At 56.0% G+C, this 22,733-nt stretch overlaps 1 protein-coding gene across 2 annotated transcripts in view; it reads left to right on the forward strand.

Moving 5' to 3' along the window:
* Positions 1–22,733, forward strand: part of AFDN (afadin, adherens junction formation factor) — a 146,968-nt gene that overhangs the window by 54,374 nt on the left and 69,861 nt on the right. For both annotated transcript variants that reach the window (XM_062187033.1, XM_062187034.1), the window contains exons 4-8: positions 171–343; positions 1,751–1,911; positions 9,634–9,791; positions 16,420–16,531; positions 20,167–20,334. In XM_062187033.1, coding sequence (XP_062043017.1) covers positions 171–343; positions 1,751–1,911; positions 9,634–9,791; positions 16,420–16,531; positions 20,167–20,334 — 772 coding nt within the window. The remainder of the gene's footprint in view (positions 1–170; positions 344–1,750; positions 1,912–9,633; positions 9,792–16,419; positions 16,532–20,166; positions 20,335–22,733) is intronic.

Genomic DNA, 22,733 nt, shown 5'->3' on the forward strand with positions numbered 1-22,733 from the left:
ATCGTGAGTAGGTGGTTTGGCTTTGACGAGTGCACCCGTGTAGCCGTCAGCCCAGTTAAGAGAACGTGGCCACCCTAGACCTTTCTGTGCCCATAGCGGTCCTGGGCTGGCAGGTGCGGTGCTGGTGTGGTCACTGCGGGGCCGACATGTTGATGCGTTACTTTTATCAGAAGGCTCAGAGTAACGGACCTGAGAAGCAGGAGAAAGAAGGCGTCATCCAGAATTTCAAGAGAACGCTCTCGAAGAAAGAGAAGAAGGAAAAGAAGAAGAGAGAAAAAGAGGCCCTGAGACAGGCGTCCGACCGGGAGGACCGGCCTCTCCCCGGGATGACACGTAAGTGTGTGCCGCGGGGCGTCGCTAGAAGCGTGGCTGTCAGGCGTACGTTTTATTGGACACGCTTCGCGTCCTGTAGGGAGATGACGGGTGTTACGGACCAGGGTTTGTCGCTGACAGCCCCCCCCCCCCCCCCCCCCCCCCGTGCACTCTGGAAGCCCCAGGCACTCCCTGGTCCGCGTTGGTGGACGCCCGACGCCGGGGTCTCCTCCGTGGGTCCTCTTCTTGCTTCTGTGGCTCTGGTCACTGAAGGAGCAGTGCTTCCTTATGTACTGGAGGTGCACTTGGCTCCTGGTCGGGGGCTGGCAAGGCCGGGCAGAAAAGCCGTCCCCTTGGACGGCTCCACGGCCCCTTCCCACGTGTACACTTTACCCAGGAGCTTTGAGTGCTCTGGCCACAGAGCTGAAGAAGTGAGAGAATCACCGTGTTTTCATTGAAACAGCAGAGACAGCGGAACTGGGCGTCCTGCCTCCTTGGAGCGGGCAGCTCCTGGCCGCCGTCAGCGGCCGGCGGCTCGGGCACGGGCAGCTCGCTGTCGGTCGGCACCAACTGCGGTGTTTGCTAGTGCTGCTTCCCTGTCGCTTTAATTGCTCAGTGTCTGTCCGAACAGCCGGCTTCGCTTTGTCTTTAGTAAGGTGCTGTCTTTTCACACTGATTAGCCTGTTGGTTCTTGTGCAGCTTGTCTCCCCCCAGTGTAAGTGTTGTTTATGTGTGGATACTGAATACTGCCTCCTTGGTGTGGACGTGGGTGGCCCGCGAGTCCTCAGCTGTTTCTGCGCCGGGCAGCGTGGCCAGGGAGTGAGTCCCTGAGCGCCGGAGCACAGGAGGCTGGGGCACAGACATCTGCGCCGGGAGAGTCCTCATTTCGGAAGAGAACCAGGGGCAAGCAGGGCTGGCCACTGGGACTGTCTGGTTGGCTCTGTGTGTCAGCTTCGTTCATGGGGTGGTGCATTCGAGAAAGGGAATTGCTTAGAAGGTTCAGCATGACGTTTTTAAAAGCTTACTTGATTTTTAATCAAACTGTTTTTATTAAAAATTTTAAAAGTACATGTATAAAGCTTAGCCAAGCATAACACCTTTTTATCTTTATTTACTGTTTAGCTCACCATTCTATACAGTGAGACTGGGTTTTAGTAAACTAGATTTAATCCTCTTTATTTCTCGTTGGAATGTTGTGGTATCATATCACCGCTGTGATCTGCTCTAGGACGACACTGGTAGAAACCACTAAACGGTATCAACTGTCCTGTCCCTTAGAGCTTTCTGGAAAACACAGCAGTTAAATAAACGCACACAGTTTAATTATGGTCTCCTAGTGATGAGCACCGGGCAGATGGCCCAGGACACACTGTTAGGCTGCGGAGGTAGCCGGGGACCTCTGCGTTTTGACTGAGGGCGGCTGTGCTTTCCCCCACAGGGAGAACTCGCGCCTGGCAGCCGAGGTGTACAAGGACATGCCCGAGACCAGCTTCACGCGCACCATTTCCAACCCTGAGGTGGTGATGAAGCGACGGAGGCAGCAGAAGCTGGAGAAGAGGATGCAGGAATTCCGCAGCTCCGACGGGCGGCCTGACTCAGGTGGGAGCCCCGCGAACTCTGCTCCTCCGTTGGGGGTTTCCTTGCACCTTGATGTGCGACTGCGCTCTCGTAACAAGGTGCTCCCCGCGTGGCCTTGGAGAAGAGACGCACGCTCCTCACCAGACACGGGCTTAGTCCATGGGTCCTGCCGTGCATGTATCGCTGTTTTGTTTTTTTTATTTTGGAAAATTTCAAATATTTGGGGAACAGAACGAGGTACGGGTTTTGGTAATTAGCAACTCGTGTGCCTTGTTCCAAGCCACATTGCCTCCGCTACCACGCGTGTCACGTCATCTGTGGGGGTGTTCTCCTGAAGGGTGGGTGTTCCTGCAACTGCGCAGTGCTGTGACCACGGTTGTGAGAGCGGACTTGATGGTAATTTTACCGCAGCTGTGGCCCGGGCACCGCTGTGGCTCCCCGGGTTGCCTCCGACAGTTCTAGACTCCAGCGGTGCCCGCACCTCTCAGCTGACAGTCGAGTTTCCTGCCTGTCTCTGATTACCCCCCAGCTTGTTGGAAGCACTCGGTCATTGCTTGTGAATGTCGCTGACCGCGTCGCTTGTCGCCGTTTACCGTCCCCTCTTAGCTTACTTGTTTCCTGGATTAGGTGAACGCCGAAGGCCGCAGCTTTGGAGGAGAGTTACCGTAGTGCCCTCGATGGGGACCAGTGAGTTTTAAGCCTTTGTAATGGGCTCTTGGATTTAAATGCCAGTGTCTCTGACCCGTTGCTGTCGCTGTCCTCACTAGTTCTGGAATCACCAGCTGGCGTCAGCGGGAGTCTCCTCTGGTTGGCCCCTGTGCCTTGGCTAACCCCAGGGCTCTTGGGTAGCCTCCTGTGCGATGGGACGGCCAGTCATCTCCGTTTCCTGTCCAGACCTGTTCCTTTAAGCTGTCTTGGTTTAGAAAGTCCGAGTGTCTTCTGCAGGAAAAGTCTTGCTTCCTAACCGTGTCAGTCAGCGTAGTTTCTGTGCGACGTGATCGCGGTGACCTCCCAGCATCGCGACGCCCGAGCGGTTCATGTTTCCTGGGGTTGCTGTGGGCACGGCGTCCGCTGCGCTGGCTCCCGTGGAGTTAGGTTCCTCCTGTGTGGCTTTACACGCAGGTTTTATTCTAGGGATTTGTGTTTCAAAAACCGACCTGCAAGGTAACAAGGTGTGTTTCAGGAGGCCAGCTTTTGTCCCTGCAGGCCTCCCGGCCTCCTCCTGTGTGGGCTGTGTGGCCTGGAGAAAGCTCTGTTTCTGAGGGCCGTGCGGATCAGGGGGTGAAACAAGTGACTTTATTGAGCTACAAGTTAGTTTCGTATATTTTTAGCTATTTCACTTAAAACCTTTATTTGTAATTAGCTTTTCATTGAGGTCGACGAAAAGATACTTAACAGAATTAAATGTTACAAATAATTTTGCTCGTTAAATAATGGTGTAACGACTTGTTTCAAAGGTGATCCTTACCCTCGAGGGCTGTTCCGGTTTAGGGCCTTCAGCCCCACGGTTCCTTTCCGGGCTCACGTGTAGCAGACTGGTACCGTGTGGGTGCGCCTGAACACGGCGGACGCCAAGGTTGCCGCACTTGAGTGGCGGGTTTGCTGCGTCCAGCCTCGTTGGGAGTGGTTTTGACCCAGAAGAAATGCTTGGTTTTAACCCTTTTCTCTGAGAACACTCCTGAGCGCCAAGGGTTTTGCCGTGTGCTCAGGTTGTCCGCGTGCACTGTGGCCTCCTGGGCCCCACTGTTCCGTCAGCAGCCCCTCCCAGCCCATGTCTACTCCCTCACTGTCTCCTGTTGCAGATACACAGCACCAGAGACGGGGTAAGGTTTAGGGAGGAGAGCCCCGAGGGGGCGTGTGAGGGGACGTGTGGGTGTGCGCTGCCCGAGCGCCTCTTCTGGGCTGGCTCCCAGGATTCAGTCTGGGGCCCCACCCGGATGACCCTGTCTGGTCCTCCAGTCTCCGTGGTCAGGTTAATTTCATACTTCATACTTGACATGAGGACCACACGTCAGCACGTGAAGCCGTGGGGACACGCAGACATGGCAGGCAGCTCCAGGGGCTGTGGGTGTAGGTGCAGGGTCACCCAGCCCCGCCCTGTGACAGAGACGACTGGGCACTCAGGCCGTTGCCGTGTGTTGTTAGGTGTCCAGGTAGCCGCTGGCCTGGAGGCTTCCTTGCTGCGCCGGCCTTCCCTGCGTGTCCGGAGCCCCGAGTCTTCGTCACACATTGCACAGGACGCGTCGTGCTGGAGAGGGAGGGGCTGCTGGTTCTGTGAAAACCAAACTGGATGCCTGTCAGGACCCGCCTGGTTGTCTCTGACACGTGTCCTGGGCTGTTCAGTCAGGCAGGAAATGATTTACAACACATGACCCAAAAAGCAGTACAAGCGTGTGCTGCTGTGTGCCAGACCCAGAGGCGGTGTGCCGCGGCGGGAGTGTGGCAGCGTCGTCACAGTGGTTCCTGAGCAGGAGTCCCTGGTCCCCTGGGGTGTAGTCGGGTGGCCTCGGGGGTGTGAGGCGTGGTGAAGGTCGGTAGTATCGGTGTTTATAAGTGAAAGTCGTGTTTTTATGCTGCGAAGCTCCAGTGTGAGTTACAGCAGTGTTTTAAGTCAAACTGGGAGGTTTTCATTCTTCCTCGCCGCTGTGCGCTGGGAGGGGCGTCCGTGCCCTTGGTTAGTAGGCTGTGGACGGGTTCTAAGCCGGGATCCAGGAAGCTTGCAGTGCAGAGGCTGCAGTCTGGGAGGTCAGCTGGAGGACAGGGGAAAATGGGCTTGGGAGCGTGATCGGAGCTGGCGTGTGGATTGCCCGTGAGAGGAGTAAGCGCCCGGCCGCAGCGGCGACGCGAGGCTTAGAGGGAGCGGCCTAGGCTATGGAAGAGCTGACATGAGGAGCGGCCACCAGCAGGCCCGGCTTCACCGAGGACAAGCCCCGGTTCCAGCTGTGCGGAGGTGGCTGGGTGGCAGGACGGAAGGCCTTGTGGGGGGAGCTGGGTTTTCTTCAGTGATCAGATTCGGTGATCGGGGGAGAAGGGAGCCCCAGGCTGCTGGGTCGGAGGCTCTGTGCCAGACCCTTCTGCAGATTGGGAGACGCGTGGCTACGGGAGGCAGCATCGCCAGGCGTGGGTGGAAGTGAGTAAGATGCCAGAGCGGATAGGAGACTCGTCAGGGGGCAGAGGGCAGAGGGCAGAGACCCTCAGAGCGCAGGCAGAGGCAGCCGACCCTCCCAGGTGGACTTGTCTGTCCGAGGGGTGTGGCTGGCCCTCCCAGGTGGGCGTGTCTGTCTGAGGGGTGTGGCCGACCCTCCCAGGTGGGCGTGCCTGTCCGAGGGGTGTGGCCGACCCTCCCAGGTGGGCGTGCCTGTCCGAGGGGTGTGGCCGACCCCCCCAGGTGGGCGTGCCTGTCCGAGGGGTGTGGCCGACCCAGGTGGGCGTGTCTGTCCGAGGGGTGTGGCCGACCCAGGTGGGCGTGTCTGTCCGAGGGGTGTGGCCGGCCCTCCCAGGTGGGCGTGCCTGTCCGAGGGGTGTGGCCGACCCCCCAGGTGGGCGTGTCTGTCCGAGGGGTGTGGCCGGCCCTCCCAGGTGGGCGTGCCTGTCCGAGGGGTGTGGCCGACCCCCCAGGTGGGCGTGTCTGTCCGAGGGGTGTGGCCGACCCCCCCAGGTGGGCGTGTCTGTCCGAGGGGTGTGGCCGACCCCCCAGGTGGGCGTGCCTGTCCGAGGGGTGTGGCCAACCCCCCCAGGTGGGCGTGCCTGTCCGAGGGGTGTGGCCGACCCCCCAGGTGGGCGTGTCTGTCCGAGGGGTGTGGCCGACCCAGGTGGGCGTGTCTGTCCGAGGGGTGTGGCCGACCCAGGTGGGCGTGTCTGTCCGAGGGGTGTGGCCGGCCCTCCCAGGTGGGCGTGTCTGTCAGAGGGGTGTGGCCGGCCCTCCCAGGTGGGCGTGTCTGTCCGAGGGGTGTGGCCGACCCAGGTGGGCGTGTCTGTCCGAGGGGTGTGGCCAACCCCCCAGGTGGGCGTGTCTGTCAGAGGGGTGTGGCCGGCCCTCCCAGGTGGGCGTGTCTGTCCGAGGGGTGTGGCCGACCCAGGTGGGCGTGTCTGTCCGAGGGGTGTGGCCGACCCCCCAGGTGGGCGTGTCTGTCCGAGGGGTGTGGCCGACCCCCCAGGTGGGCGTGCCTGTCCGAGGGGTGTGGCCAACCCCCCCAGGTGGGCGTGCCTGTCCGAGGGGTGTGGCCGACCCCCCAGGTGGGCGTGTCTGTCCGAGGGGTGTGGCCGACCCAGGTGGGCGTGTCTGTCCGAGGGGTGTGGCCGACCCAGGTGGGCGTGTCTGTCCGAGGGGTGTGGCCGACCCTCCCAGGTGGGCGTGTCTGTCAGAGGGGTGTGGCCGGCCCTCCCAGGTGGGCGTGTCTGTCAGAGGGGTGTGGCCGGCCCTCCCAGGTGGGCGTGTCTGTCAGAGGGGTCCCTTGTAAGATGTCCAGGACTGTAGGCGGCCAAATTTCCTTAGCAAGAGAACTGTTGGAGGTTAATATCCGGGAAGCCGCAGTGCTCAGTTTGTTGTTTGTTATTCAGAAAAACAGAGCCTTGACACTGTGACTGCCCTGCTCTTGAGTTGATCTGCAGCATGGCGGGGGACACGGGCATCTGTGGGTGCCACTTCCCTGAGGATGACGGCCGGAGACCCTCCTCCCTGTCACCCCAGGTCCCCTCACTCCTCCCTGTCACCCCAGGTCCCCTCACTCCTCCCTGTCACCCCAGGTCCCCTCACTCCTCCCTGTCACCCCAGGTCCCCTCACCCCTCCTCTCCCTCCCCAGGTCCCTCACCCCTCCCCTCTCACCCCAGGTCCCCCACCCCTCCCCTCTCACCCCAGGTCCCCTCACCCCTCCCCTCTCACCCCAGGTCCCCTCACTCCTCCCCCTCTCACCCCCAGGTCCCCTCACCCCTCCCCTCTCACCCCAGGTCCCCCACCCCTCCCCTCTCACCCCAGGTCCCCTCACCCCTCCCCTCTCACCCCCAGGTCCCCCCACCCCTCCCCTCTCACCCCAGGTCCCCTCCTCTCTGTCACCCCAGGTCCCCCCTCCCCTCCCCTCTCACCCCAGGCCCCCTCACCCCTCCCCTCTCTCCCGAGGTCCCCGTCTCATGACTCAGGGCACCGGTACTCGGCTCCCAGGCACCACCGCGGTTCCTGCACCGAGAAAGTTGTGCAGACTGTGGAGAATCCCGGGGGAGCTGCTGCCGCCCCTCCCTCAGCTTCACGCTGCACCCGCGAGAGCAGAGGGTGCTAGGCCGGGGTGGGGTGCAGTGGGGAGCCCGTGCGTGGCCCGTGTGCCTCGTGTGTCCACTTGCAGAAGGGGCAGCAGTCTGCGGGGAACTCTGTTGGCAGAGTGGATTGGGCCGTGCCAGAGCTTCACGGTGTCAGCATGTCGCTGTGCCCCGTGCTGGGAGGTGGTGTCTCCCGTGGCAGCGCCGTGGCTTCAGCTTTTCGGCCTAAAGCCCGCCTGCTTCCTGCCTTTCTGTGTTGGGGGCCTGAACCTTCCGTTCACTACACCCGATCACAGGTTTAGACGACGTCTGACGCGCTCAGCCTGACGCAAGAGAGAGGCTGCCGGGAGTGCCGCCTGCGGCTGTGTCTGTGCTGGACCAGGAGCGCTGCCCAGATCAGGTGGCCGTGGCGCTGCGCTGGGTGTCTTAGTCGTGTCCTGTGAGCTTCCCGCCTTGACGCTTTCAGACCAAACGGTCTTTGCAGCGCTGCGGTCTGTTGGTTTGGGACCACAAGGTGCTTACCTGGGCTGTAGCGGGAGGAAGGTGCTGGGACCACAAGGTGCTTACCTGGGCTGTAGCAGGAGGAAGGTGCTGGGACCACAAGGTGCTTACCTGGGCTGTAGCGGGAGGAAGGTGCTGGGACCACAAGGTGCTTACCTGGGCTGTAGCAGGAGGAAGGTGCTGGGACCACAAGGTGCTTACCTGGGCTGTAGCAGGAGGAAAGTGCTGTAGCGAAGCCCGCTGTCTGGCCGTTCGCGTTTCTCTGCAGCGGCCGGCTGAGGACGTCGGCTCGCTCCTCAGCGTCACAGCAGAAGCTCTCTGCTCTGTGGTTGTCGGGTGGGTTCAGTCTGGAGGCGCCGGGCCCTGTCTCCACGCGCTCTTCCTGTGAGTAACGTCAGGGCTGCACCTGCCAGCAGAGAGCGATCAGGTGCCGAGGGCTGCAGCGTGGCGTGGGGAGAGCCTACTCTCCAGGGCCTGGCTCAGACCCACTGGGGCCTTGCCCTCCGGGCTTCCCAGAGGTCCCAGCTCAAATGCTGGTCTTGGCCGACTCAGCAGGGCTCAGGAAACTCTCGGCGACCGGACCGCCATCCTCGTGGCGTGTTTTCCTGTGAGTGCTCTCCCCTGCGGTCCCCCTCCCCACTGGAACGCTGCCCTTCGAGGATGGGCGCACGCCCTGTCGCCCCGTGGCTGGCTGTGCCCTCTGCACTGGGCAGTGTGAGTCTGTGCTGAGGGTACCCCTGGCCTGACTCAGCAGATCTGCGTTCATAGTGCTGTCTCGGTGACTTCTGAAACACCAACATTCTTTCGTGTGAGCTAAGCGAGCACATTGCAGTTTGTACCAAACTTCCTGCAAGGAGAACACGGAGTGGGAGGTGATTCAGTAGCCACAGTGACTCTGCCAGCGTTGGAGGAGCCGGATCCCAGGAGGTCAGAGCCTGCGCCGGGGGCTGCAAGGCCTGGCTCTCCTGCTTGACAGTGAGGATGCGGGGCCTGGAGACGTCAGAGTGTCCCCCGACGCACTGCGGCGGTGTGCAGAGGGCCGGCCTCACTGCTCCTCCACTGTCCCCGTGCGGACGGAGCTTGCAGGGCTGATTAAACCTGGGCTGTAAGTGGGTTGCAGGTGGTGATGCGCCATGCATCACAGTTCCATAAGAGAGGACCGTGCAGACAAAACGGAGCACCGCAGGACAGCCCCGTGCCGTGCTCCCACGGGCGCGCAGCGGAGAGTGGCGGTCTCTGCCGTCCCTGGAGGGGCCTGCAGCCCTGCTCTGGAGGCAGAGCCCCGTGAAGAGCCCTGGGCGCAGGTCTCCTGGGTCCCTGCGATGGCCTGACTCAGGGGTTTCTATCCGTGGAAGCTGGAGCCGGCGGAGGGACGTGGGCGAGGCAGGGAGGGAGGGTGAAGGAAGCAGCTCTGGAGCTCAGGCGTCCTTCCTGTCTGGGTGCGCGAGAACCGAAGTCAGGCATCACGCAGCGACTGCTGGGCTTGGATGGCGGCCGTGAGAGGGCGTTCCCTGCGGCAGAGGCGCCGGAGAGGGTCACGGCACTGGGAGGCTGGACGGCGGCCGTGAGAGGGTGCTCCCTGCGGCAGAGGCGCCGGGGAGGGTCACGGCACTGGGAGGCTTGGACGGCGGCCGTGAGAGGACGTTCCCTGCGGCACAGGGAGGCTGGACGGCGGCCGTGAGAGGACGTTCCCTGCGGCACAGGGAGGCTTGGACGGCGGCCGTGAGAGGACGTTCCCTGCGGCACAGGGAGGCTTGGACGGCGGCCGTGAGAGGACGTTCCCGGCGGCAGAGGCGCTGGGGAGGGTCACGGCACTGGGAGGCTGGACGGCGGCCGTGAGAGGACGTTCCCTGCGGCGGAGTCGCTGGCGGGCGTCGCGGACGGGGATGAGAGCACCGATCAGGCGGTTCTGTGCTCTCCCGTGAGTAACTGCGGCGTCACGGTCTTGCTGGCCAAGGTCGTGCTCAAAGCCGTCTGTCCGTTTCTTTCAGGTGGAACGTTGAGGATTTACGCAGATAGTTTAAAGCCAAATATTCCCTACAAGACGATCCTGCTGTCCACTACAGATCCTGCAGACTTCGCTGTGGCTGAGGCTTTGGAGAAGTATGGCTTGGAGAAGGAGAACCCTAAGGACTACTGCCTGGCTAGGGTAAGCGAGCCCTTCCCGTGCGTGTCCGGAGTCCGTCTGACGCGTGCCAAGAGTTCGTGTATCAGTGAAGGTGTTCCGTAAGTCCGTTAGACCTGGGTTGGCTTTGTCCCCCCTGTGCAATTAGAATCATTGATTGAAGCCATGTGATAGATACATGTAGCAGTACAGCAGTCCTTTTCCATAGTAGTGTTAGTGTTAGTTACTGTATAAAATAAGAAAAGCGTAAAAAGACAAACTGATGAAAGTAGAAGTTACCCTGATTCTGCTACCAGTCACCACACACACCATCAGCTTTTTGTTACGTGTTCTTCCAACTTGTTTTGCTTCCTAGGTCACTGAATGTTATTTTCAGTAATGTTAGCAGTCAGCTATAATTTCTTAGAGACAAAAAAATTTCTTTGGCTCTAGTACGCAAGAAATACAGCGGCATTTTGTGCCCCATAATTGCTTGGGTAACACTAAGTAGAATCAGGTGGTATCATATTGTAACATAACCTTTGAAAATTCTTAAACTCACAAGTTACACTTCTTTATGAGCAGTGTGTGTCTCCATCAGTCTTCAGCTGACAAAGATTTTATTTTTTTAAGATTTATTTATTTGACAGGTAGAATTACAGACAGTGAGAGAGAGACAGAGAGAAAGGTCTTCCTTCCGTTGGTTCACCCCCCAAATGACCACTATGGCCAGAGCTGCACCGATCCAAAGCCAGGAGCCAGGTGCTTCTCCTGGTCTCCCATGCGGGTGCAGGGCCCAAGCACCTGGGCCATCCTCCACTGCCCTCTGGGCCACAGCAGAGAACTGGATGGGAAGAGGAGCAAACGGGACTAGAACCGGCACCCATATGGGATGCCGGCGCCGCAGGTGGAGGATTAACCTAGTGAGCCATGGCGCCGGCCCCTGACCATAGATTTTAAAGCAAGAATGTCTCCCATTCTCTTCTCTTAGCAAGTGATTGTTGAATACTAAAATGGAGTGACTACTTGTTTTACTTTTTCCCTCTAAAATTATTGAGAAATAAAATAATTCTGTCAGTTCTGAGGTTCCTGGCCTCTGTGACCCAGTCTCCCCCTGGCCTGCGTCCCCAGGCAGATGTGGCCGCTGTCTTGTGGAGTGTACAGCACGTGCTGTTCTCTGCCCGGTGTCTGGGAGTCGGTGTGAGGAGTCCACCTTCCTGTTGACGGACGCTTGTGCTGTCCCCTCCTCAGCTTTGCGCCTCCAGGTGGAGCTGTGTGCGCAGACACGTACAGGTCTCGGGAAGCGCTCAGCACCGGAGCGTCAGTCCCGTGGGAGACCTACCTGCCATTTGGAAACTATCAAACTGCCAGTTTAGGTCTTGGTTGTTGCTTTTAAAAATTGCTGTATTCCAGGTTATTCTCATTTGCATACGAATTTGAAAGCCGGCGTGTCAGTTTCTGTACTTGTGCCTGGGGCGTTTTACATCTGTGGTTGGACGTGGGCGTCCTGTGCCAACAGCGTTATGCCCCGGTCTGGGCAGAGCGTAGCTCTCCGTTTTCTTAGTCTGCAGTCCTCTCGGCCGTGTTGCCAGCCAGGGTCGTGCCTTGTCTGTCAGCTGCAGGGGGATAAGTAAAGGAGGCCGCTTTGCTTCGCTTCATGCTGAAATACAGAGACGTTACATTTTGGGGGGAAAGCTGGTAGATCCATAGTTTTGTGAATGTGGTCCTGTTCGGCTGAAAATGGGTGGAAAAGAAGTGCTTTTCTCACATTCGAATGACAGATAATAAAAGAAAGTAGCAGTGCACAAGAGTAGGAGAGAGAGAAGCGTGTGGGGCTGGTGGAGCCCTGCAGGCTGAGCGTGCCGCCGTCCCAGCAGCCCGGAGAAGCTTGGAGGGAGGGCTGCCGAGCACCGTCCCAGGAGGTGGGGTCGGAGGCGTGGGTGTTGCTAAGGCAGTGCTCAAAGCCAGGCTGAAAAGAACAACGCTGCGTGGTTGAGTCTTGGTGGAAGTGGGGAGCCCCTCCAGCCCTGCTCTGTCCCGGCTGCTGTATTGTCTGCCCAGCTGAGCCCAGGGAGAGGCTGGGTGGGGCTGGGACGTGGGTGTTCATCGGGAGCCCCTGGGTTGGGAGGTAGCAGACAAAACAGAGAGCGACAGGTCCTTGCTGAAAACAGGAGGTGACACAACAGGGTGTATGCAGAATATTCACGGCCAGATTGACAGATCGCTCCCAGAAGGCACTGGCTCGCAAGAGGAGGAGGATCTGTGGACGTTCTGGCCCAGTGCCCTCGCTCTGAGAGCTCCCAGCGTCAGTCCCAGCTCCGTGTTAGACTGTTAACTCCACCTTCTGGGAACGTGCTGTGATGGGTGACTGTGTGGCCAGGGTTCGACGCCATTTGACACACACCTCTGAAATGCAGACAGACAGCGGAAGAAACTGGGGAGAGCATTTCAGAGCGCGACAGCTCAGCCCAGGGGTGAGGGGTGGGGTGAGGACGCTGGTTGGGTCACGAGGAGGAAAAGGCAGAGGAAATTAAAAATGTAAATACATGAGCGGTAGAGGGGGCAAATGTTGAGGATGAGCGTGTGGAAGATACACAGAGGAAAAAGAAAAGGAGGTACAGGAGAAAAAATGTAGATGTCTCTTGTAGAATCTCGACACTTAGCTGAAGCAGAGCCAGTCAGAGAAAACGAGGGCCAGGAAAAGGATGTCAGTGCCGTGGTGACCCCGGGCTGTCCCGCGGCTGTGCCGTGGTGACCCCGGGCTGTCCCGAGGCTGTGCTGTGGTGACCCCGGGCTGTCCCGTAGCTGTGCTGTGGTGACGCTGGGCTCTCCCATAGCTGCAGATGTTTTAGTTTGAGGTTCAAAGGCCTGCCAGCTGATGGTACAGTTGCTTTTTTTTTTTTTTTTTTTGACAGGCAGAGTGGACAGTGAGGGAGAGAGGGACAGAGAGAAGGGTCTTCCTTTACCGTTGGTTCACCCTCCAGTGGCCGCTGTGGTTGGCGCACTGCGCTGATCTGAAGCCAGGAGCCAGGTGCTTCCTCCTGGTCTCCCATGTGGGTGCAGGGCCCAAGCACTTGGGCCATCCTCCACTGAGAGCTGGCCTGGAAGAGGAGCAACCGGGACAGAATCCGGCGCCCCAACTGGGACTAGAACCCGGGGTGCTGGCGCCACAGGCGGAGGATTAATCTATTGAGCTGTGGTGCCGGCTGGTACAGTTGCTTTGAAAGACCTAAACCAATTTGCAGAATCTAGGGGTAAAGCAGAATAATGGGTTCACAGGGAAACCAATTCCAGTAAAGGATGTGGAGTAAAATTGGCGTCTGTCTTTTCTGGCGTACTGTGAAGCAATGCTTTTAAATGTAAAGTGGAATGATTTTCCTTCTAGGTTGATCAGGTAATTTAGTGAATGAAATAAGGACATTTCAAAACATAACTCTCGTTGGTCTTGGGGCATGGTGGGTAAAGCCACTGCCTGCAGCACTGGCATCTCTAGGGGTGCTGGTTTGAGTCCTGGTCCAGCTCCCTACTAATGACCTGGGAAGGCAGTGGAAGACGGCCCCGCAACCCTCACGGAGGACCCGGATCAAGCTCTGGCTCCTGGCCTTGGCCTGGCCCAGTCCTGGCCGCTGGGTCCATCTGTGGAGTAAAGCAGCAGATGGAAGATGTTTTTTCTCTCTCTGTAACTCTGATGTTCAAATAAATACACAAATCTTTTTTTTAAAAAAATAACAAAACCGTAACTTCCTTGCATTGTCCGCCAAATGATGGAGTTGGCTAAGACGGAGACACTGGGCGTAGATAGAACCTGAGTGGAGAGAAGGAGATTTCAAGCATGAGGGGTCCAGGCGGAAGAAGACGCTGGACCCAGAGTGGAGCCTGGCCAGTGGGAAGGGCAGGGTCGACCAGAAGTCTGGGCTACCCAGGTGGGTGTGTGGACACACCGACAGTGTGCTCGGTGTGGGGGCGGTGCCTGGGTGGGTGTGTGGACACCCTGACGGTGTGCTCGGTGTGGGGACGGTGCCCAGCGCAGGGGGCCAGTGCTGGTCAGGACCCATGTATAGGAGCCGGTGGCCGATGCTGCCTGTGACGTCTAACACACACGAGCAGCCAGGGCTTCCTGTGCGTGCTTCTGTAGGGACGATGTGTTTGCAGTGTCGTGTATGTATAGCAAGAGTCAGGTGACTGCTGAGGGCAGCGTCCACAGACATTATGAATCAATCTATACCATTTACCTGGGGATGTTTTTAAAAATAGCCTGTTTTTTGCAGCCAGTGCTGTGGTGCAGTGGGTTAATGGCCTGGGCTGAAGTGCCGGCATCCCATGTGGGTGCTGATTCTGGTCCCGGCTGCTCCTCTTCCAGTCCAGCTCTCTGCCATGGCCTGGAAAAGCAGTAGACAATGGCCCAAGTCCTTGGGCCCCTGCACCCACGTGGGAGACCAGGAGGAGGCTCCTGGCTCCTGGCTTCGGATTTACACAGCTCCTGCCATTGCGGCCATCTGGGGAGTGAACCATCAGATGGAAGACCTCTCTCTCTCTGCCTCTCCTCTCTCTGTGTAGCTCTGGCTTTCAAATAAATAATAAATCTTTAAAATAAATAGTCTGTTTTTGGAAAGCAGTCGCCTAAACAAGAGAAAAGCCAGCAGCCGAGTGCCGTGTGCAGCCTCAGAGAGCGGAAATGCGGGAAGGAGGCCCTGAGGCAGGAGGGCAGCGAGGCGGCCTGAAGAGCAGTGCGGGGCTAGGGCTTCATGGCCCTGCAGGGGAGTGACTGACGTGCGTCTGTCACCCCCTTCCTGTGGGGAGCGGGAGGCGGGTCAGCGTGGGCTCCTCAGCTTCGGTCCGTGGGAGGAGGAGGTGCTACTGGCCAGTTTCAAGGAGGAGACGTCCTCCCAGAAAGGAAACAGCAGACCCACGGTGGGGTCCCGCAGATGGCTTCCGTGGGAGCCGGGAGGGGCGAGGCTGGCAGCGGCTGGCGGCGGCTGAGCGGATGACGACGCGGTCTCCCCACGTGCATGGAGGAGAGCCCCGGGCAGTCTGTGCTCTGGGGCATAGCCGCTGGCTAGCATTATTGGGAAGAGAGGAGGTTTACTCAGAGAAAGTAAGCCGTGGCCACGACGGACGACCGGGAGTGTTGGGTAAAGCAGCGATGTGAAGGGCCCGGCGCCCTCCCGCTGTGACCTCTGAGGGGGTGTGTGTGTGTGTGTGCCCGCGCGTGTGGAAGTCTGCCTAGCTCGGTTCCGTGCAGGTGCGTCCGATGCAGGGCCTGGCACCCTGGGCCCTGTCGGTAGTTTCTCCCTGGCTGTTGCGATGAAAGCCCGAGGGAAGGAGCCGCTCAGCGTGAGTGGGCGGGGCGGCACTGGCGGTCCTCCTGAGGTCGTTTCGCGACTTCCCCAGAGGACGCCTCCGGCTGCGGTTTCTGTGGTTTCTTCTTTGCCCATTTCCTCTGAAGGCTCTGGCCCTGCAAGTCGAGTTGATTTTCTGTTCCTGCTGGGTTAGAAATTCCTTATTTTCCCAGTTTGCTGTCACAGCTATTCGCTTACAGCTTACCGAATAGGTAGACTCCCCAGTGACTGTTTGAGGTCCTCTTTGTAGGATGCCCATGCCGGCACACAAGGGTCTGAGGACAGAAAGGCGGAGAAAGACCACACAGCGATGGCTTTCCAGTTAGCCTCGGAGTCAGCAGGCTTCCTGGGGAGGTTGTACTTGGGGCCAGGGATGTGTGGACAAAGCTAGGCAGGAGAGCTGGGGACGGGGCTTGGCAGACTGGAGGCTTGGTGGGGCACGGGTCCTGCGCAGTTGTGTGGCTTGGCTGTGAAGGCATGATGGGACAGACAGTAAGAGCCCAGGGACAGTGTGGCCCGGGGCAGCGTGGGTGCACGCCAGGACACCGCGGTCTGGAGGACGGTGATTGGTTCAGCGTGAGTGGCTTCCGGTGCACCTGGCTCTTTACGGTGGCTGGCAGTGTTGCAGAGAGAAAGCGTGGGGCTCGCTGAAGGGTCTCATCTACTTGGTGTGTGCACACGGTGGCCCGTTTGTACATGAACTCAGGTAGGTTGAGAATAAAGATGACACAGAGGCCTGAGGTATGCTGGCTAAGGAGAGGCCGGGGCAGGACGGTGTCCTCGGCCACTCTGTGCTGCTGTTCAGCATTGCCTCAGGTTTTCTTGGAGCACCAAGAGCCTGGGTTGACCGCAGTGAACACACGGTGAACAGCAGCGCAGCGTCGTGCGTCTCTAAGAGTGCTGTGAACTCAGCATCCTACTCTCGGCTGAGTGGGCTGACTGACATGAACCTCCAAGACCGGCACCGACAGGACAAGGAGCCAGTTCTGACGTCTTGCTGGACGGTGGTCACCCCAGGGGGTCTCACACGGTGGGACTGCTCTGTAGAAACATCTGTTGGAATGGAGAGTTGGGTCAGGAACCGGAGAGGGTGAAACCCACAGTAGGGAAGTTCTCTGATTAAACAGGGAGGTAGCCGGAGACTTAGTTCTTTTTGTGGGCAAGTGGATAAAAACCGCTGAGGCAGCACCTAGGCTTTTAATTAGACGGCTTCTTTCCTGTTCACTGACGGTTTTCTTTGGATGGGCTGTTCTAGGGCTGGGCCTGGTGCTTCCGCGGGGACCTCTGTCCTCGCGGCCTGCTCGTGGGGCATTCACAGCTGTGCTCTCTTGCAGGTCATGCTTCCTCCGGGAGCCCAGCATTCGGACGACAGAGGTGCTCAGGAAATGGTTCTCGATGATGACGAGTGTCCCTTGCAGATCTTCAGGGAGTGGCCGAGTGACAAGGGTGAGCTGTGCACCGAGTTAATTTCAAGGTGGTTTGCAAGTGCCTCGGGTCTCTCCATGGCACACAGGTTGTTCAGCTTACCAGACGATGTAGCAAATACTTGTGTGGTACTTGGCGTTTTCTGCCTCCTTCCTAAAGCTGCTGAGCTCGCCCAGGTAAGCACCCTTGTCTTCAGATGATCCGACTCTCCTCTGAGACCCCGAGCAGTCTGGGACACGACAGGTGAATATGCTCATGGCGCTACATCAGTAGACATGGTTACCTGCAGGGTGGGAGTACAGCGTGAGCTGTGGTGGTTGCACAGATTGGTTGTGATAGGGAATGTAGCATACAGCCCTGAAGATTCTGCAGCGATTCAGTAATTTCAAGTAGAGGTTGAATAACCCTTGTCTGCTGTTCTTGGCCAGGACAGCTGTTAAGGATTTTGGGATATTTGTGCACACATGATATTTTGGGGATGAGACTGAAGTCTCAACACGAAATCATTTGTGTTTTGTGTAAACACATTGTACATGAAGTCTGAAGGTGGTTGTGTGTAGACACATTGTGAAGTCTGAAGGTGATTGTGTGTAGACACATTGTGAAGTCTGAAGGTGATTGTGTGTAGACACATTGTACGTGAGTCTGAAGGTGATTGTAGACACATTGTGAAGTCTGAAGGTGATTGTGTGTGTAGACACATTGTGAAGTCTGAAGGTGATTGTGTGTAGACACATTGTACATGAGTCTGAAGGTGATTGTGTGTAGACACATTGTACATGAGTCTGAAGGTGATTGTGTGTAGACACATTGTGAAGTCTGAAGGTGATTGTAGACACATTGTGAAGTCTGAAGGTGATTGTGTGTAGACACATTGTGAAGTCTGAAGATGCTTGTGTGTAGACACATTGTGAAGTCTGAAGGTGATTCTGTATAGACACATTGTGAAGTCTGAAGGTGATTGTAGACACATTGTGAAGTCTGAAGATGATTGTGTGTAGACACATTGCAAAGTCTGAAGGTGATTGTGTGTAGACACATTGTGAAGTCTGAAGGTGATTCTGTATAGACACATTGTGAAGTCTGAAGGTGATTGTAGACACATTGTGAAGTCTGAAGATGATTGTGTGTAGACACATTGCAAAGTCTGAAGGTGATTGTGTGTAGACACATTGTGAAGTCTGAAGGTGATTGTGTGTAGACACATTGTGAAGTCTGAAGGTGATTGTATGTAGACACATTGTGAAGTCTGAAGGTGATTGTTGTAGACACATTGCAAAGTCTGAAGGTGATTGTGTGTAGACACATTGTACATGAGTCTGAGGTGATTGTAGACACATTGTGAAGTCTGAAGGTGATTGTAGACACATTGTGAAGTCTGAAGGTGATTGTGTGTAGACACATTGTGAAGTCTGAAGGTGATTGTGTGTAGACACATTGTGAAGTCTGAAGGTGATTGTGTGTAGACACATTGTACATGAGTCTGAGGTGATTGTAGACACATTGTGAAGTCTGAAGGTGATTGTAGACACATTGTGAAGTCTGAAGGTGATTGTGTGTAGTGTCTTAGGTGCACCTGTGGTTCAGCTGTAGCCTCTCACAGGATGTCAGGTGCTGAGCTGCGTCTGGTCAGCGCTCAAAGTTTCAGATTTGGATTTTCTGATTCAGGATGCTCGGCCTGAAATAAATTCACACTTAGCAGCATTTGGTTTCCCTAGTTATTTCAAAGCAGTGAAAGCTGATGGCTGTATTTTTGATAAGACACAATTTTTTGGCTTTCAAAGATTTTCACCCTGAGGTAGCTGTTACTGCGCTTTAGAGGGCCTTTGCATTAAAAAGACAAAGTTTCGCGCCAGTTGATTGTATCAGTATTGAAGATTGATTGCTTTTTTTTTTTTATTATTTGTTTTTAAAGATTTTACTTATTTAAGAGGTAGAGTGAATAGAGAGAGGGAGAGACGGAGAGAAAGGTCTTCGATCCGCTGGTTCACTCCCCAAATAGCCTCAATGGCCAGAGCTGGGCCGGGCTAGAGCCAGGAGCTATGAGCTTCTTATGGGTCTCCCACTTGGGTGCAGGGCCCACGCACTTGGGCCATCTTCTATTGCTTTCCCAGGCCATTAATAGCTGGATCAGAAGAGCCAGGACATGAACTGCACCCCATAGGATGCTGGTGCTGCAGGCGGAGGCTTAGCCCACTGTGCTACATTGCAAACACGTCTGTCTTAGTAAGCCGTCTCTAGCCTCATTAGCATATGTGTTTGTGGCCTGAGTTGTGCTGTGTGGATTACACTGTCTGGCAGTGCTGGCACCTGAGATCTGGGGGCTGGTGAGTGCCAGCTGACCGCTTCCAGTCCAACTGCCTGCTCACAATGTGCTTGGGAAAATGGTTGAAGATGGGTCAAATACTTAGGCTCCAGCCGCCCATGTGGAAAACCCTGATGGAGTTGGAGGCTCCTGCCTTCAGCCTGGATCAGCCTGGGTCATGGTGGCCATTTGGGGAGGAAGCATTAGATGGAGGATCCCAACCTTCCCATCCCATCTCTATCTCTCTCCCTCTATCACTCTACTTTTTTTTTTTTTTTTTTTTTTTTTTTTGACAGGAAGAGTGGATAGTGAGAGAGAGAGAGACAGAGAGAAAGGTCTTCCTTTTTGCCGTTGGTTCACCCTCCAATGGCTGCTGCGGCTGGCGCATCTCGCTGATCCGAAGCCAGGAGTCAGGTGCTTCTCCTGGTCTCCCATGCGGGTGCAGAGTCCAAGGACTTGGGCCATCCTCCACTGCCTTCCCGGGCCATAGCAGAGAGCTGGCCAGGAAGAGGTGCAACCGGGATAGAATCCGGTGCCCCAACAGGGACTAGAACCCGGTGTGCCGGCGCTGCAAGACGGAGGATTAGCCTGTTAAGCCACGGCGCCGGCCATATCACTCTACCTTTCAAATGAATAAACACATCTTTTTTTTTAATTAAGATTTATTTGAAAGTCAGAGTTACACAGAGACAGAAGGAGAGGGAGGGAGGGAGGGAGGGAAGTCTTCCTTCTGCTGGTTCGCTCCCCAGTTGGCTGCAACAGTTGGAGCTGAACTGATCTGAAGCCAGGAGCCAGGAGCTTCCTCCAAGTCTCCAACACTGGTGCAGGGGCCCAAGCACTTGGGCCATCTTCTACTGCTTTCCCAGGCCATAGCAGAGAGCTGGATCGGAAGAGGAGCAGCAGGGACTTGAACTGGCGCCCATATGGGATGCCGGCACTGCAGGTGGTGGCTTTACCTGCTACTCCACAGCACCAGCCCCAATAAATACATCTTTTAAAAAATACTTGTTTAGTACTTTTTCCTAGACAAAATAAACTTAGTTGAATTGCTGTGAATTCTGAGTTAATTCAATTGAATTAAGTAAAAACTGGATCAACTGGAAATATGTTTTTATGCTGCATTTGCATGTGGATGTATGCGTATGTTTATTGGTTTTAGGGTTATTTGCCAATGTGGACTGTCACTTGTTTCTTAAGTTGGTGACGTGTTGTTGTTCACGTACAGCGGCCTGAGAAGGTGGTTAAGCTTTCGCTCAGTTGATCTCGTCGCATCGTCCATTGGCCGGCAGGTGGCTCGCCCGGCCCCACGCAGCTGGAGCCGGGTTGCTGACGTCCAGTGTTGCTGTTCTAGGGATACTCGTGTTCCAGCTGAAGAGGAGGCCACCAGACCCCATCCCGTCAGCCGTGAAGAAGCAGGGGGACGGGAGGCCGCTGAAGGGCAAGGAGCGGGCCGACGGGGCTGGCTACGGCTCGGCCCTGCCGCCCGAGAAGCTGCCCTACCTGGTGGAGTTAAGCCCAGGTGAGAGAGCCGGTTCAGGTCTCAAGCTTATTTACTACATCTTGCTTAAGTGATGTTTTCTGTTGGCTGTTTGTAAATCATTTATGTAAAAAAAATAAAAAAAAAAAGTAGCCTTTGCAAAATGACATTTATTAAAAAAGAAACTTGAAGTCATAGAATATGTGCATTCATACATACAAATAAAGTTAATGTGGATAAAAGGAGAATTAAGAACAGAATTTAAATCGTATGTCATGTTTAAGAGTATTAAATGATGTATTTCTTTTTAGGAAAACTTTTCCACAATTCTGTACTCCAACTATTCTTCTAATGACAAATTGGAATTTCCCCTCCTAGGGCAGATTTAACAGGGGTGTATGTTGCTGTTTGTGTTCTATGAATGGTAGCTAAAGAGGGTCTCTTTAAATTTAGTAGAAGATCTAAGAAATTCATCATGGTAGTTTGATGTTGAAATAGCAGAGTAAGTTTATTGTCGTATTAGTCCTCTAAATGCCTTGTGGGATCTCATAAGCTAAAGGCGTTGTCACAAGTTCGCCTCGGTAGAGAATGGCCTTCATGTTCTTAAAGAAATGTTTGATGTATGTGTTCATCCCTGCATTTGCATATATTTGCATGTATGTATGCTATGTATGATGTCTGCCCTTCAGCCAAACTACATCATTTCTTAGTGATTTAGTTAAAATGGTATCAGGTGACCTATATTGTAAACTACTAACGAGAGCTTTCCAGAAGCTGCGTTCAAATGAAGCCCAGTTAGTTGCTCTAGCGAAGTGGAGAAGTGAGCCTCTCGTGTAGACAGTAGAGAGGAGTGGTCTCCTCCTCTCTCGCTGTCATGCTTGCTTGCCAGGTTTGGTTTCCTAGAGCTGGTTGTTGGGATTGACTGCCGATTAGAGAGGGTGTTTTTGGGCAGCAGTCATGTGGTGCAGCTAGGTTACATCAGTGCAGGCTGGATGGTATTGTTTTCATGATACTCCAGTTTATAATTGGTGACAGTGTGGCTCTCAGGTTCTCAGTCCTTCTTTCTCTTAATTTCATTTGAGGCTGTCCGTTTTCGTTGATGAGCTTGGTGAGGGGCGCGTTAGTGTAGCTGGGCCCCTCAGTTCATTGTAGCTTTGAGACCTGTCCCAGCGCTGTGTGTGAAGGTGAGAACGCTTTGGCGCCTGAGCCCGTGAGACACTGTGCGTTTCTTCCTGAGCTCAAGGTTGCTGAAGATCTTTGTTACGCGTCGGGTCTGTCCTTGAGTTTTGCGTTTGGATGATGGAAACTGATGATTGTCTTCTCCAAATCCAAATGTTTGAGAATCGAGGGTGTTGGCCCCTAGAAAATTCAAAAAGAGTGAACAACAGGATATTTATTTATTTGAAAACTAGAGTTAGCGGGAGGGAGGGAGAGCGAGCGAGCGCGCATCCATCTGATGGTTCACTCCCCACTATCTGCAGCAGCTGGGCCAGGGCCAGGGCCAGGCCAAGGCCAAGGCCAGGAGCCCGGAGCTTCCTCCAGGTCTCCCACATCGGGGGCAGAGGTCCAGATACCTGGGCGTCTTCCGCTGCTTCCCAGGAGCGTCAGCAGAGAGCCGGATCGGAAGTGCCGCCGAGGTGCTAAGTGGCCCCATAGGGGATGCTGGCTTTGCCCTCTACGGCGCAGCGCGGCCCTGACAGATAACTCCGTGTGAATGGTGCAGAGTTGGTTTTGGTGGCGAGCTGAGGGAGGATGAACATGTTGATTTGGCACGTGTTCGTCCAGCGCTTTGCTCCGTGTCAGACGTCCCTCTGGGCCTTGGACAGAGCACCAGGTGAAGCCGCAGCCTCGCGTTGCAGGGAGGGTTGCCGCCCTCACCCTCGCGGTTTCTTGGTTAGTTAGTTTCTTAGTTAGAACCGTTTCTCAGGTGTGGGGAGATCGTGGCACCTAGGTGAGCAGGAGCTCTGCCCCAGCCTTCAGCAGTGCCGGGCGCACCTGCCCGTCCTGCCACACTGCTGCCTGCGCTCCCTTAGAGCAGGTGAAGGACTGTTCCTCCTGCAGGTAACCCACGTGCCAGGAGGTGGGGGCAAATCTGTGGGCCCTGGGAGCCTGCCTTGTCAGTGTGCAGAGAGCTCAGGGGCACGCCTGACCGCTCGGCCCAGGTCTCGCCTGCACCGTGGCGAGTGCTTTCTCCAGGCCATGATGTCTTTTCAGGTTTTCAGTCTTATTAACCGCTCACAGTGTGCTGCATGGAATCAGTCTGTTCCCGTTTACAGGCCATGGTGTTCACCCCATTGTTGTTACGAGTGGATGAGTCCTGTGTCTCCACTGCACGTTGTCAGCCAAGCATGCATCTGCCATGTCGAGGCCCCGCTCGGAGGCCAGGCGGCTCCTGAGGTGCCGATGCCCGCGTGCACGCTCTCCTGGAGATGCCGAGCCCG

Source organism: Lepus europaeus, chromosome 3 (assembly GCF_033115175.1).
Source record: "Lepus europaeus isolate LE1 chromosome 3, mLepTim1.pri, whole genome shotgun sequence".
Classification (NCBI taxonomy): domain Eukaryota; kingdom Metazoa; phylum Chordata; class Mammalia; order Lagomorpha; family Leporidae; genus Lepus; species Lepus europaeus.